The 15,347-nt window shown below is 49.7% G+C and overlaps 1 protein-coding gene across 10 annotated transcripts in view; it reads right to left on the reverse strand.

Moving 5' to 3' along the window:
• HERC1 (HECT and RLD domain containing E3 ubiquitin protein ligase family member 1) overlaps positions 1-15,347 on the reverse strand; it is a 3,379,312-nt gene that overhangs the window by 2,310,269 nt on the left and 1,053,696 nt on the right. For all 10 annotated transcript variants that reach the window (XM_069624399.1, XM_069624403.1, XM_069624396.1 and 7 more), the window contains exon 26: positions 11,008-11,270. In XM_069624399.1, coding sequence (XP_069480500.1) covers positions 11,008-11,270 — 263 coding nt within the window. The remainder of the gene's footprint in view (positions 1-11,007; positions 11,271-15,347) is intronic.

A 15,347-nucleotide genomic window follows, 5' to 3' on the forward strand; every position in this document is an offset into this window, starting at 1 on the left:
ACCTCGGGTCTCTGAAAACGACGACCCAAACTCAGAGCCTTGTGAGACCCACTAGACTCAAGACGACCTGCATTTTGAACCATCCCACGGGCTGCTGCGACCTTGCGTTCTTGCAATACCCCAATACCCTGGGACCTCCAGCCACTGTGCGGTGCACAGTCTTCCGAATCTCGCTAAAACTTTGTGGGCATCCTGGTGTATCTCCAGAGACACAAATCGAGTCTGAAAAGTCCCCTCACAAGAGTGCTGGATCTTTGTAACGAGAATTCAACCGCAATTTTCTGTCTTCTTCTGTGCTCCTTGAAAAGGCGCCAAAGCCGCAGAACCGCATTCAGCCGCAAGAGAAATCCATACATGCTGCAAAGTCCCTTCTGAGGTCTTGTGTTGAGTCTCCAGGACAACAAATCCACTGGCCGGGTATTTGGCTGCAGTCCCTGAAGTTCTCCTGCTGCAATCTCTTCTTCATTGCTCAGGTACTGTGTTGGCTTGGGTATATACTTACCTTAAGCCTGTTGGGATTTCTGTGTAGTCCTGGGGTGTTTTCTGTAACTGGGAGGTCCCTCGTCCAGTACACCCAGTCCCGCTGCTAGAATCCTGCTGGGGTGTCTTCTGTGAAGCCCCTGGATCCTCTTCTAACCCTAGAAGTAAAGTACTCACCTGTTTGCCCAGTTTTCCTAAGGAACTATGACTTTTGCTCCTAAAGAACTTATTCTAACACTGCCTGTTGGTCACTAGTCCTAGTGACCCCCCTTCTGCCACGGAGAACACTCATGCTCTAAGGGAAAGACTTTGAAGGGATTAGGACTTCTGCCTAGAAAAGAAACCAAGTGTTTTACTTACTTGTAAAGATTTGGTGGGTAACTGTAATTCTCAAAGTGAACAGTTACAAAAGTTCTTACTGATCTTGAATGTGTGATGCTCTATTCTTAAAAGTATGGTTAACATCTTTTCTTCCTTAGCCACTGTTTTACCAGTCTAAAAGAAAGTAGATGAAAAGGTATTTTACTCTCCTGTGATTAGGTTGTGCCTCTTTACAAAAGTAATGTGTTGGTTTCACCAGATTATTCCTGTAGGGTAATTGTATGAGTGTCCCCCAACTGGGTCTTGCTTCCCCTGACTTGCTGCTAGCCTGTCCTTAATAAGTCTACATTAGGTTGTTGCCTACCTAGAATAATTATTCAGTAAAGTGTGACATTGGGTTTTACTTTCCATTTCATTGTGAATTTAAAGTAAGTGGGTTTTACTTACCTTGTGTTAGCTGTGTGCAATCCAAAACAAGTTACCAGAGTTATTGCTTACCTCAATCTGGGGCTCCCTGATTTCCAAAGCATCTGTAATTGTATATTACATCCTTAGGTTTTACTCATCTGGTATAACTGTGTGTTATGACAAAAGTAGTTATAGGTTTTTACTGCACCTAGAATAAGTGTTTCACTATTCACCAAAAGTATATTGTCCAGTTGACTGTTTATGTGATTTGTTCCAAGAGTCACTGTACAACTGGAAGGGCCTACTGTCCTTGTATTACCAAACGTAATCTAAAAGTAACCATTGGTCTTTTACTCCCAAATAGGCTTGACCTATACTAAATGTGTATAACAAGATTTTGACTTCCCTAGAACTACTGTTAGGTGTCTAAATAAGGTACATACTTGGGTCTGTGTACTTTCAAGTATAGTGTTGTGTTTTATATTCTGATTTCATATAATGTGTTAGTACTTACTTAACCCCTAGATTTATCTGTGCCTACCTGCATTTAAATAAATCCTTTATTTTTACAATACATAGTGTTTCTTTGGATCATTTGTATGATAGTTTAATTTGTACTACATCTACTGCCCTCTCTCCCTCCTAAGATAAGCCTGGCTGCTCTGTCTACGCTACCCCGAACTCAGGTGGTACAGCCTTATACTAAGAGTGGAGTCTTGTACTGCCTCAGTAGAATGTTTTGCGAGGCCCTTAATTGGACTTCAGAAAAACTGACCTAACATGGCCGAAAGCAACACCTCCAGCACGTCTTCAGAGAGGTCCCAATCCTTATACCTCAACCTTTCAGAAGCCAAGCGTGAAGGTTGAGGGATCTGACCTCTGGATGGAGAACCTGACTCCCCCTCCCGTGAGAGCAGATCGTCTCTGTAGGGAAGACGACGTGGAGGGCAGATGCACAAGTCGAGAAGGTCCGGGTACCAAATCCTCTGGGCCCACGCCAGAGCAATCAGGATCATCCGGGAACCAAACCTCTGCAGCACTTGCAGGATGACGGGGACTGGAGGAAACGTGTACAGCAGTGGGAAGGACCACTCCACCACAAACGCGTCCCCTAAGGCTCCTCTTCAAGGAAATTCCAGCAAGCAGAACCTTTCGCACTTCCGGTTGACACTGGAGGCGAAGAGGTCCACTTGTGGGGTCCCCCAAAGGGCGAAGATCTCCAGGAGAATCTCCTGAGCCAGCTCCCACTCGTGAGAGATCGCGCTCTGCCTGCTCAAAGCGCCCGCCGTCTCGTTTTCGGCTCCGGCCACAAGAACTGCTGAGATCGCAATTTTCTGCTGGATGGCCCAGAACCAGAGCTGCATCGCCTCCCTGGACAGAGGAAGTGACCCTGCACCCCCCCTTTTTGTTGAGGTAGTACATGGCCACTGTGTTGTCCGTGAGAATTAGGACATTCTTTCCTCGCAAAGTCGGCAGAAAAGCCTTCAGGGCTAGCCTGACGGCCCTCAGCTCCAACAGATTGATATGGAGTCTGGACTTCAACGGAGACCAACGACCGCAGACTGTCAACTCGTTGGCATGAGCTCCCCATCCCGTGAGGGATGCGTCCGTCACGATCGTCACCTCCGTCCAGGGTAGCCAAAATGGAGCCCCGCTCATCAGATTGGCTTCGAAGGCCCACCACAGAAGGTCCTGGGTGACCGAGGGCGGCACCTGAATGGGGTCCGACATCCTGCCGGAGGACTGACCACTGCATCTTGAGAGCCCATTGCAGAGATCTCATCTGCAACCTGGCCTCTGGCATCAAAAGAATGCAGGATGCCATGAGGCCCAGCAACCTCAAGAACTCGAACACCGGGAGACTCTGGGCATGTTGAAACTTGTGCACCATCTGCTGAATGTGATGAGCCCTCACCTGGGGAGGAAAACACTGCCCCAGGGACGTGTCGAGCACTGCTCCGATGTACTGGAGCCGCTGAGTTGGCATGAAGTGGGACTTCTTTAAGTTGAGGGAGAAGACCAGCTTGTGAAGGGAGTGGCAGGTGACGGACAGATGATCCAGGACTTGCTCGGAAGAGTGCGCCCTGAACAACCAATCGTCCAGGTAGGGGTAGACGTGAATCCCCACTTTCCTGAGATACGCTGCCACCACCACCATGAACTTAGTGAAGACCCTCGGGGCAGAGGTCAATCCGAACGGCACGATCCGAAACTGAAAGTGCGAGTCGCCAACCGCGAACCTCAGGTACTTCTTGTGCTTGGGATGGATCGGCACATGAAAGTAGGCGTCCTTGAGGTCGAGAGACACCAACCAGTCCTGAAGTTGAAGGGCCTAGAGGACTTGAGAAAGAGTAACCATCTTGAACTTGTCCTTCCTGAGGAGCTTGTTCAAACAGTGCAAGTCCATGATGGGTCTCAATCCCCCCCGTCTTTCTTTGAAATCAAAAAATAAGGGGAATACCATCCCTTGTTCCTCTCCACTACAGGCACAAGTTCTATGGCGCCTTTCTCCAGCAGGAATTGTATTTCTTGCGCAAGGAGCAGATACGGACTCTTCAATGAGAGATTCCCTGGTGGATTGTCGTGAGGCCTCTGCCGGAAAGGACGACGTGGCTATGATCTCCAGAACCCACACATCCGAAGTAATGGCGCGCCACTCTACAAGATGCTGCGCCAGCCTTCCCCCAACCGGTGAACCATGGGACATGGCCTCATGACTGAGCTGAAGCGGCTGCGGCAGTGCCTGAGGGCAAAGAGGCAACTGCCCGAGCGGCCTTGGCACCTCGAGTACCCTGTTTTCCACCTCTGGCACTCCTACAGTTGCCCCTTTGACTTACAGTCCTCTCGATCTACCAAAGGATGAGTAATATCGAAAGGAACCTCCCTTCCATAGCTGTCCCCTAGGACAAAAAGTGTAACGCTCACCTGATTCTCGCAGAGGCGCCGGTCTTGACTGGGCGACTACCGTATCTTCAAAGGTGATGTGTAGCACCCGGTTGGCTCTTTGGGCTGGACCTCTGTGCACTGTATGCCTGACGTGTAGAGTAAGATGTCTTAGGTAAGTGAATGCCGAGCTCTCCATCTGCCTCGGGGCAGGGTGCTGTAACCAGTTTCTTCACTGGATAGGTAGCGCAGGCCTCTTGACTTCAGAGGACTGCTGTCCGTCGTTTACTGCACGAACGGTAAGTTTCGAGTCATTCAAATGTCTTTAAAGTCTTTAGTAATGATGTCTCTTGTTTTGCAGGGTTCCGGCGATGGCGGATGACGGGCTGAAGTGAGTTGAAGATGGAGCCCGTGTGATGAATAGAAGCGCCTGGAAGCACGTAAGTAAGCGCTTGTTGCCTGCTTCACTATGCGCTCTAACTGTCTTTTTATTTTGCAGGTACGAGTTCGGAGCGGCTGCAGGGTGCCGGAATACCCACTGGATTAGATATGGAAAGGAGTAATGGCACGTGAGTATTAAAGTTCCCCAATGTCTTTAAACGCACCTTGTTTTGTCTTTCAGATGCGGGATGCAGCGCCGAAGGCCTCCGGAGCGTGCGAAGAGTTGGTAAACTTTTGTCTTTCAGATGCCGGAATGCAGTGTGAAGACCTCCGGAGCGCACGAAGAGTAGGTAAGGCCTTTGCCTTTCAGATGCCGGAATGCTAACCTGTTCTTTCTTGTCTTTATAGGTGTTGCTGAAGACTGGATTCAGGATGGTAAGCCTTTGCCTTTCAGATGCCGGAATGCTAACCTGTTCTTTCTTGTCTTTATAGGTGTTGCTGAAGACTGGATTCAGGATGGTAAGCCTTTTTCCTTAGGCCCAGGACCAGATGCAGAAGACACGATGAGCGTTCTGCTGCAGAGGTTACAGAATAACGCAAAGCAAGATTCATCCACCGGGTGTGGTTTAAATAGCCTCCTGTAGTGCTTAGGTGTCTCCTTCCACAGCCACGCCTAAGTAAGAAAAGAGTTCCTGGTAAGAAAAGAGTTCCTGCCTTCCAGAAGAGTTCCAGTGTTCTGAATCTAGGGAGTGGCTCCAGCCCCACCCAACAGGAAAAGTAGTTCCAAACAGAAGAGGATCAGAGGCTCAACTGGCAGGCAAGTAAGCAGCATGGTCTGCTGAAGGTAAATCCACCCAAGCATTATGAGCCCGGCGCTTCCAGCGCTGGGACTGGGCATATTTATGAGCCTGGTGCCACTGGCACCAGGCTCATAAATAAAAGGTCCCAATTGGGACTGGTTGGCACTCGGAACCTGGGTTATGGATCTGCTTCCAAGGGAGTTGGGAAAACCCTGACCTTTTGGAAGCAGAGATCATGACAAAAAGGCAGAGGTTGGCGAACTGCAGCGATCAATGACTTCGCTGCAGCTTTGAAGGTCTGCAAAGATTTTCACCATCAAAGGGCATGTTGCGGAGCCGGGCTTGCACATCAGGAGCAAACCCTGACTTCCGCAACTACGCAAACCTGCATATTACGGTGCTTGCCGCCATGGACCGGCTGGCACAATCTGCCATGTCCAGACCCGACTGAACAGACTCACACATGGCATCCTTGCCATCCTGCACAATAGCAAGATAACCATCCCGTTCCTCCTCTTCGGGAGTATGATCAGCCGCTAACGAAATACAGTTCCACAGAGTGTGCGTGAAACGTGACAAGGCACACACAGAGTTGGCTGCCAGTAAAGCCATACCCACTTTAGAAAACACTTTCTTCGCCCAGCCATCAAAATGCTTGTCGTCCTTATCAGGAGGGATGGTAGGGTACGACGCCTGCTTTGCTGGGGCCGTAGCCGCCTGCACCACCAAACTCTCCGGATTGGGGTGCATGGTCAAGTAGCAGGGGTCGCTACTGGCTGGACGGTATTTTCGTGGCAAAGACTTGCTCACTGCCGGGAGACTCTCCGGGGCAGTCCAAGCCGCTGCCACCCTTCTTTACAAGGCCATATGGAATGGCAGTAACGGGTCAGTTGGTGGACCTTGGTCGAGGATATCCGTCAGGTCATCCTGCAGAAAATCCACTGGTGGCGCAGACCACCCCAAGTATTCCGTTACCCTCGAAATAAGGCACCGGTACAAGGACTCGGCATGGGTGCCAGGCTCAGGCCTACAGAACTCCACCTCCGGAAAGGTGTCCAGACCACTGGCGTCGTGCAACGAATGACGCAGGTCTTCAATCTGGCTATCACCAGACAAAATCTCGTCTGGAACCGCATCAGGAACCATCCCTTCCTCAGATCCTTCATCTACCTCAGAAATATAATCCAGAGGCTGGAATGAGGGCGCAGAAAAAGGGACAAAGACATTTTTAGCCTTGGCCAGACCCTTTCTAGGGGGTCCACTATGCCACAGGGAACCTCCGACAAAACAGCCTCGAAAGGCGTTGATGGAATCAGCGTTGACGTTGAGAGTGGCACCGACTGCTTCAACACAGTCCTCGAGGGCGGAGCCCCGAGCGTGTCTTTCGACAGCCTGGGCGCGCAATGGCGTCAACGGCTTCCTCTGAGGCAGAGCCTCTAGAGAGTCCCTCGATGACATTGATGTCTTCTTCTTCGAAGACCTCACAGGCTCCGACTGTCTCGAGGGCGTCGTGGACCAGGACCTGGAACAGGCATGTCTAGAGCGACCATCCTTGTCCGACCGGGACCTTGAAGGTGCCCGGTGATCGCGACGACTGCTGGAGCCCAAAGGCATGCAAGTGATGTCTCTAGCACGGTCACGGCCGGCGTCTTTCGATGGCGCGGACGGACCGGTGCCCTGCGACTGAAAAATCGCCATCATCTCCTGCCGAAATGAATCACATTCGGCAGGAGTGGAATGCTTGTTGGGACAAGCAACCCGCCGACGGGCGGAGTCCTCGGACGAGGAAGGCGACCGGTGATGGCGCTTCCACGAGTGCCTCGAAGAGGCAGAGGAATGGCAGGACCTACTCTGGGACCGAGACCTCCCCAGACTGACAACGACGATGCAGAGAATAGTCAGTCAAAAGCCCAGTGGATCTCGACTTCCGAGGCTTGGCCACTTTACCAACAGAAAGCTTCTTCTTAAGCTCCCACAAGGCCTTCGACGTCAGCGACTGGCAGTTTACACAATCATCCGTGTCGTGGTCCTCACCGAGGCACCAGAGGCAGGCGTTGTGCGAGTCAGTCAACGACATCTTGGACCCGCAGTCCCGACACTTCTTAAAACCCAGCCGCGGGGTAGAAGACGACAAAGACCATCATGGATCTTCACAAACGAACAGGTTCGAGGAACTGAAAGAACAGAAACCAGAAGAACTGAGGCGCGCCGAGATCTCTGAAGCGGACACGTTCGCAGAAAAAACCGAACTAAGGCTACGGGCGTCGTGCGTCCTACCTATAACATCCGGTGACGTCGGCCCGAAGGAGGCCCTCGAGGACAGCGTATTGACGACATTGACGCAGGAGCCGAAAGATTTTCCGAAGCAGCACAGCTGTGGTGATTACTGTCAGACATGGAATACGTCGGAGTACCCAATCCCCTCGAATAGAGTGGATTGGGGAGGTTCCTTTCAATTGCTATGTTGAAGTAATGCTTGGGAAACAGGTGATGGAGAGGAAGAGCAGAGGGGGGTCTTTAACTCAGATGATCTTGTGAAGTTCTTTACAGTGGTTTGCATTAGAGATGCAGGAGCTATGGAAGACATGTTTGGCTTTTTTAAATTTCAAATCTGTAGGCTCTCGTGTCTAGCAAGAGTAGCTTTGTTTTGGGCAAAAGGGTTGTTTTTCAACAATGATCCATTACATATTTTGCTACCGCAAATACATTCACATGAATGGTCCTTCTACAAAAGGCTAGGACTTTGCCTATTGTGGCAATCCTGAATAGCAAAAACATTGGTCTCAAGCGTGTCCTTCAGTGGTGAAGGTACAGTGGACAGGCTAAAAGAAAGTGCACTATTGTCTCAACACTTTTAGTACAGTATGGTAATCTATTTGACACAGTGCCATTCAATGTATTAATTCTCTGGACAATCAGCAAAATGGGGAGTCGCATCATGTAGGGAGTGCAAACACCTTGGCTTCATAACACCTATGCAGGATTCATAGCCCATGGTATTTCTATTCTCCCAATAGATGGTCAGTGAGGATGAGCAAGGAATTAACCTCAACCTATCTTGATAGCATTTTTTTACCAGAAGGCTACACCAATTATCTTTTTTACACTGCCAGTTATGTGCTCTGTGTGTGTCCATGGATCAATATGACCTTTTCTTTGCTGGTACATTTTCCCCCTCACCTTTCTGTTTTGGGTAAGGAGGAATCCCACATTCTTCAATTTTAGTGCTGAGTGTGGTGATGTGCCCTCTGGGACATCAAGTTGGGAACTTAATACTGGGCGATTTCACTCTCTACTGTCCATGTTAAGTGACCGCATAATAGAAAATGGAGAGCGGATGCTTTTTGGGGGAAGCAGGAGAGTCCAATTGGAGCTGCAGAGTAGCGGATTCAAAGAGATTGTTAGAGACTCCAGGACATGCTGAGGAGCTGTGAAATGGATGCCGAACACAGAGCTCTTAATGAGTAGTACCCCACCCAAAAAAGGAGAGCAGAATACCAGCAAAAAGCCAAGAGCGAGAAGTGGAATGCTAGACACTGGAACCAGGCAGAGCAAGTGGAGGAGTTCTAGGTGCGGAAATAAGTGAGTGACCAGACCAGGAGCAAGAAGAGTGGAACCAAATCTGGATAAGAGGTTTGTGAAGAGAGAGAAGAGTGGGTAAGACCATCAGATGAAGCAGAAATGTCATAGGCCAAACAACATGAAGCCTTATGAGAAAGTAACATAGAACATCTGTTGGCTGTAACCTAGAGGGAAGGTTTCTAAAGTGGACGGAAAGTGTGATTCAAAGGTGAGCTCTGTATGCCAGACCTTGAAGGAAGGTTCCTAGAGGCAAGCATGAAAGCAACTTAAAAGAAGTGTTGTGTAGTGGAACTTAAACACCAAGCCCAGAGGTAAACAAGAAATTAATTTGAGGGACAACTGCAGAAAAGTGAATGAATCTAGAACAGTTGCTGGTTGGAATCCAGGGAGATGGATCCTAATGCCAAACGAGAAAGCTCTTCCAAGGAAGAAGCAAGGTATGCTGTAACATGAAGGAAAAGTGCATAGAGCAAAATGAGAAGCAGACCAAGACAAGAAATATTGCATGCTGGAACTTGGGCAAATAGTTCCTAAAGCCACCTGATGTTAGACCCTGTCCTTAAGACCCTTTGCTAACTGGAGGATTCCACTACAGGGGGAGATTGAAAAGGGGAAAGCATAACAGAATGTGGCTCGTGAGTTATGGGGAATTAACGAACGAGCAATGTGTATAAAGCCATTTTGAGAAAAGCATGCAAAGCTAGAACAAGAAGCAGCCTGGTCGCTATGTTGATTCTACCTGATACTTAGTTGGTGGCTGGCATTCTCAAGCTTGCAGAAAGAAACTCAATAAACCCATTAGCAACCACAGTAAATCAGATGATATACAGTACATAGAACTAATAAGCAGAGGGAACACAAAATGGTTGCTCCTGCGTTAATGAACAGAAGGATTAAAAAAGAAAAGGGCCGGGTCACATGACTCAAACTACTAGATACTCATTTTTCTCCTTTTCAGCGAGCAAATGGCTACTAATGTAATTAAAAGGCTACACTGTGAAGCAACCAAAATGAAAGTACACAGCTGCCACCTGCTTTTGATTCTGAAACACTACATGGTGGACGGGACTCACCTAGTGCCAAAATGGGGCACATTCAGGCAAACATACTGCAAATGCAGTTGCAGTCTTCAATGAGACTGTATCTAAAGTCTCTGTTGGCAAACATAGGTCAGGACAACAAGAACGCAACTAAACGTGTAGGAGAATTCCAAAGTTTGCAAAAGGAAAACAAAAAAATCGATTTCTGACACGAGATAAAGAGAAAGAGACAGAGACCTTTTAGAGTACCTCTTAGAAGTCCTCAACTTTCCTATTCGACAAAAGAACAAGGTTTGCATCTTTAAAGACTCCTTAAGATTAACCATATTTCAGGGTACTAGCTTGTTGCTTACAGTCTCTAGAATGTTCTCCCAGAGTCCATGCTCTGGCTTATTGATGGTAGGATCTGACCACCTCCAATCTCCTTGCAGCTCTGGTAAACATCAGCTATCGCTATACCACAAGTTCTAGGCACACAGGTGGAGTTTCCCTTTGTGATAGGGCCATTTGGGTATTCGTCACCCAGTTTCCGCAGAGGAGCTTAAGACTTCCTTTCCTCTGGTCCAGATTTCTACCCTCTTCTCAAATCTCTACTACACGCACTTCCACTGGGCCTCATCTACTTGATGCGACACGTGTGCTTTTCCTCCCACTGAGTTCAACACCTTCAGATCAGGAACTAATCCTTATATCTGCTTTGGGCAATGATTGCCCTTGTTACATCCTGCCCCCACTAGCTACAACCTTGCTAGTCCTTTGTGCTTTCTCCTCGTTCTTCTGGTCACCTCCCAATGTCTCTTTCCAGTCTTCTTCCTGTCACCTCCAAATAGTTCCCTACCGCCACAGGCTGAGCTCCCTCTTCCGCCACCTGCTGAGGTCCCTCTCCCAGCCGACGTCCCTCTTACGCCACCGGCCGAGGTCCCTCTCCAGAGGGTGTTAGCAGGGGGACCTCTCCCCATTCCACTTACAGGGTTATCATCCACCAGCTAGGGGAGGTAACCAGCCTCCTTGGTCACTCCCACTAGAAACCACAAGATTAAGGCAGGGGACTTTGTAACAATACATTTAATCAAAATGACAATTTCAGAACACAATATTCTCAGGTAACCAACCTCTGCTCTCTGTTGTTGCTGCTCCATTGCAATGATGCAGGCCTGTGGATTAGTGGACATACTCTCCTCTAGCTCCTTGAATCCAGATGTGTTACCCACATTTCCGCTCACAAAGCCAACCATATTTTCAATGAGTGTGTGAAGTCCGAGGGTCTTACAAAGCTCAAAATCAGATTCTTCAAATGAGTAAGAATTGTAAAGCGCATGTTTGTGTTTTAGTCGAGCCCAGGAGTCGTGATGTTCCGCTTGCCCAAGTACCGGCCCTATATTTATATAAAAACAAGAATATATTAGAAAATATTGTAATTTTATAAAATATTTTGTTGCAAAGTTGATATGGCAGCAAAAAGATTGTTCAAAGTGTATACTTGTGCAAATAAAGTCAAGCAAATCACCATGCAAATCTTTGGTCAAAAGCAAACATTATTACCTTAAAGTTCAAAACACTAAGACTGCAACAGAAGAATGACAAAAGCCAAACTTATACTGCAAAAGTAAAAGTTAAAATATTATTTAAAATAGCGGATTAAATAAAAAAAAAAAAACAGTGAATGGTAAAAAGAGAAAGACGTGTTGCTACTGTTCATCTGTTTAGGAGGGACCTGCTATGGTGATGTACCTTTTGATAAAAGAAGGCCCTAACCACTTGTGACAAATTAACTGAATGCAAACAAACTTACCTGTAACAGTGATTCATTGGCAAGATAATCCTTATATGCTTTAGAAATTAGAAGTTACTCACCCTAGTGACTATGGTACTCTTAGTCCCATTTCCTCAATACTACATGGGCGTCCCTTGCAAGCGATGGGAGACACAACCTTTTTCACCACAAAAACCTTCTCCCCTTTAAATTTAGAGGCGCGGCCGAGGGAGCATGTACTACCCTGACTCTGCCCACCAGCGCCACTCCTCAGTCCCCATTGATGCGTCGTCAATATTTAACACTGCCTAATGACACCAGTATTATTAGGTGGGAGGATGGTCGGAGTTCCTTAGAACCCGATGTCCGAAGGCCGTGTCTGACTTCGAGCCGGCGTCCAAACAGAAATGCTTACAGAAAGCCAAAGGGGTGGGCCCAGGTAGCAGCCCTGCTTATGGCTGCTGCTGGAATGCGATGGCCGTGGCCTTTGCTATGACCGTGTGAGCGTGCATGTTGGCTGGCAGCAGCTTGTGCTGCCCCTCATAGGCCTCTTTGACGGCCGCAACCATCCACCGTGCAAAGAGAAGCCTTGGATGCCGGATAACCATGTCTGGAGCCCCCAAAGGTGACAAAAAGTGCATTTGACTTGCGGAAGTCCTTGGTCCTGTCCAGATAGACTTTCAGAGAGCGTCTGACATCCAGACAGTGCAAGACCCTCCAAGCATCATCGTTGGGATAAGGGAAGAATGTAGATAAGACTATTTCCTCGTTCAGATGGAAAGTGGAGGTAGGAACGCTCGGTGAGTCCGCAGGACCACCTTATCCCTGTGGAAAGTGGTATGGGGTTCTGTTGCCACCAGAGCCTGGATCTCGTTGACTCTGCGAGCAGAGGTGAGTCCTACTGACAGAGCTGTCTTAATGGTGACCAGTCTGATATCCGCAGATGCCATTGACTCGAATGGCTTCTGTGCCAAGGCTACCAACACAACTTTGAGGTCCCGCACAGGGATTGGCTTCTTGATGGGCGGGTAAAGCCTGGACAAGCCCGCAAGATGTTTCTTGACTATCGGGTTGGAAGAGAAGACCACCTCCTTCGAATTTCTATAGGCCCCTATGGTTGCCAGATAAGTGCAACATGTGTCCACCTGTATGACTGAGTGCGCAAGGTGTGCCAAGAAGGAGAGCACATCGTCCAGCGTGCACGTCGGGGGTTGATCTCCTTAGAGTCCTCCCAGTGAAAGAACCTGCTCCATTTACTCCTATGTTGGCTCCTTGTGTCCTTGCTCCTAGCGTCCTGTATGATCTACAGGTTAGCCCGTGATAGTCACAGGTCCTTAAGGGTGATCTGCTCAGGAATCACGCTGCAAGGGCTAACTTCCGAGGAGCGGGGTGGAGAACCCTGCAGCCCTACTGGGACCAGTGGTGTGCTGGACCCAGCGGAAGGTGAATAGGTGGTCTGTCCGTGAGGCTGAGCAGTTCAGAGAACCACGGTCTCGCCTGCCACCAAGGAGCTATCAAGATGATGCTGACGTGACAAGCTTCCGTTATCTTGCAGAGTACCCTGGTGATCAGGGATGTGGGAGGAAAGGCATAGGCTGTCCTGCATTCCGATTAAATCTGCAAAGCATCACCCAGGGAGCCGGGGCCTGTCCCTGCCAAGACGCGTACTGATGGCACTTCCTGTTCTTGCAGGAAGCAAATAGATCCACCTGCGGATGGCCCCATGTGTTGAAGACCTCCTGCATAACCTAGTAGTTCAATTGCCACTCGTAATTGTCTGCTCCCAGTCTGCTGAGCCGGTCCGCTTCCAAGTTGGCTTCCCCTGGGAGGTGGACGGCCGTGAGGTAGATGTTTTCCAGGGCCCATTCCCACATGCTGACCGCTAGGTTGCACAGCGGAGGGGACCTGGTAACCCCCTGCTTGTTGGCACAGTACATGCTGGTGGAGTTGTCGATCTGGATGAGGACGGGCCTGCCCCCAATGAGCGGAAGGAAGGCTCTGGGGGATAACCAGATGGCCCTGAGCTCCAGCCAGTTGATACGAGACTCCTGCTCCTGCCAGGTCCAGACTCCATGGATGCTGTGGCTGTCCAGAGTGGCTCCACAGCCCGCTAGGGAGGAGTCTGTCGTGATGATGACCAGCGAGGGCGGTTGCCGGAAGGGCTTGCCCTCCGCAGGTTGCAGTCCCTGGACCACCACGTGAGGTCCGAGTGGAGAGAAGGCGGTATGCTGACCAGCTCTGCTTGTGAGCCGCTCTCCTGATTCCACAAGGCTGCAAAGTGCAGCTTTAATCTCCTCAGCCTGAGTCGTGTGTGGCATGGCCAGAGGACCGCTGCCATGATACCCATCAAGTGTTGGTACCACCAAGCCAAGGTCACCGCCCTGCTAAGGAAGTGCAAAGTGGCCCTTTTGATGGCCGTAATCTTGTCCTCCGAGGGAAACACCTTCTCGAGCACGTGTCCTAGATGAGGCCCAGGAAGATGAGGCTCTGCGTGGGATACAGTTGAGACTTCTTGAGGTTGATAGTAAACCCCAGGTCGTGGAGCGTGTTCATAAGCACGGAGGAAGTTTGGGTAAATCCCTCTGGGGATCTTGCCCTGACGAGCCAGTCGTCCAGGTACCGGAAGACATGGTGGCCCTGGGCCCCGAGTAGGGCTGCCACCGCATTCATGAGTCTGGTGAATACCCTGGGGGCTGAAGTGAGGCCAAAAGGTAGCACCTTGTACTGGAAATGACAGCCCATGATCCTGAAGCATAGGAAGGAGGGATGTGGCTGCCAAATTGGGATGTGTAAGTAGGCGTTCTTCAGATCCAGGGAGCACGTCCAGTCTCCCCTGTCCAGTGTCTCTGCAATGAGTGCTGGTGTAACCATCTTGAATTTCTAAAGCGGGAGGGAGAGGTTGAGGGTGGATAGGTCCAACAACTCTCAGGCCAGCCTGGTTCTTCTTCTGTATGGCAAAAATCCTGGAATATAAGCCTAATCCCTCTCTGGGAGGCTGGTACTTCTTCCACTGCCTGGTTCTCAACGAGCGACCGGATCCCCGCCAACAGAGTTGCCGTTCCAATCTGTGGGAGTGGAGGGGAGGAGGGAGGTATCGGTAGGTGGTACCCCGTGGATACTACAGATAGGATCCAGGGGTACGCAAAGTTCTGGCACCAGAAACGCACATTTTTGTTGTTTGCGCCGGTGCTGACTCGGCAAGCGGTCAGATTGTCTCGACCTCCGTTCCTGGAACCCCCGGAACCCGCCGAATGCCCGCCCCTTGTCGGAGCGTTGATGCGACTGGTTGTATGCTTTGGGTGTGGCATCCGTCAGGATAAAGATTTCGCAGTCAGAGTGAAATAGGTTGCTACCCTCAAACAGAAGGTCCAATATGCGATCCCGGACGTCAGGGTTAAACTTAGTAGCCCGAAGCCAGGCCGTCCTTCTCATGTCCGTGGCGATGCAGATGGCCTGGCCAGAGGTATCGATGTAGGACACAGTGGACTCCATGATGTCCTGTGCTACCAGCCTGGCTACTCCTAGACCTGCCTTGAAGCGTGCCTGGCTCTGCACCAGAAGTTCCAGCAGGAAGTCTGCTATTTCCCACCAAAGTTTCTGGTTAGCGGCTGCTAGCCTGGCATCCGCATTGGCCTAGCAGCACCGAGGACAAGGTGGCTGAGGACGACTGAGGCTTAGAGTAGAGTGACGCCGCAGCGA

Source organism: Ambystoma mexicanum, chromosome 11 (genome assembly GCF_040938575.1).
Source record: "Ambystoma mexicanum isolate Mex_15411 chromosome 11, UKY_AmexF1_1, whole genome shotgun sequence".
NCBI classification, from domain to species: domain Eukaryota; kingdom Metazoa; phylum Chordata; class Amphibia; order Caudata; family Ambystomatidae; genus Ambystoma; species Ambystoma mexicanum.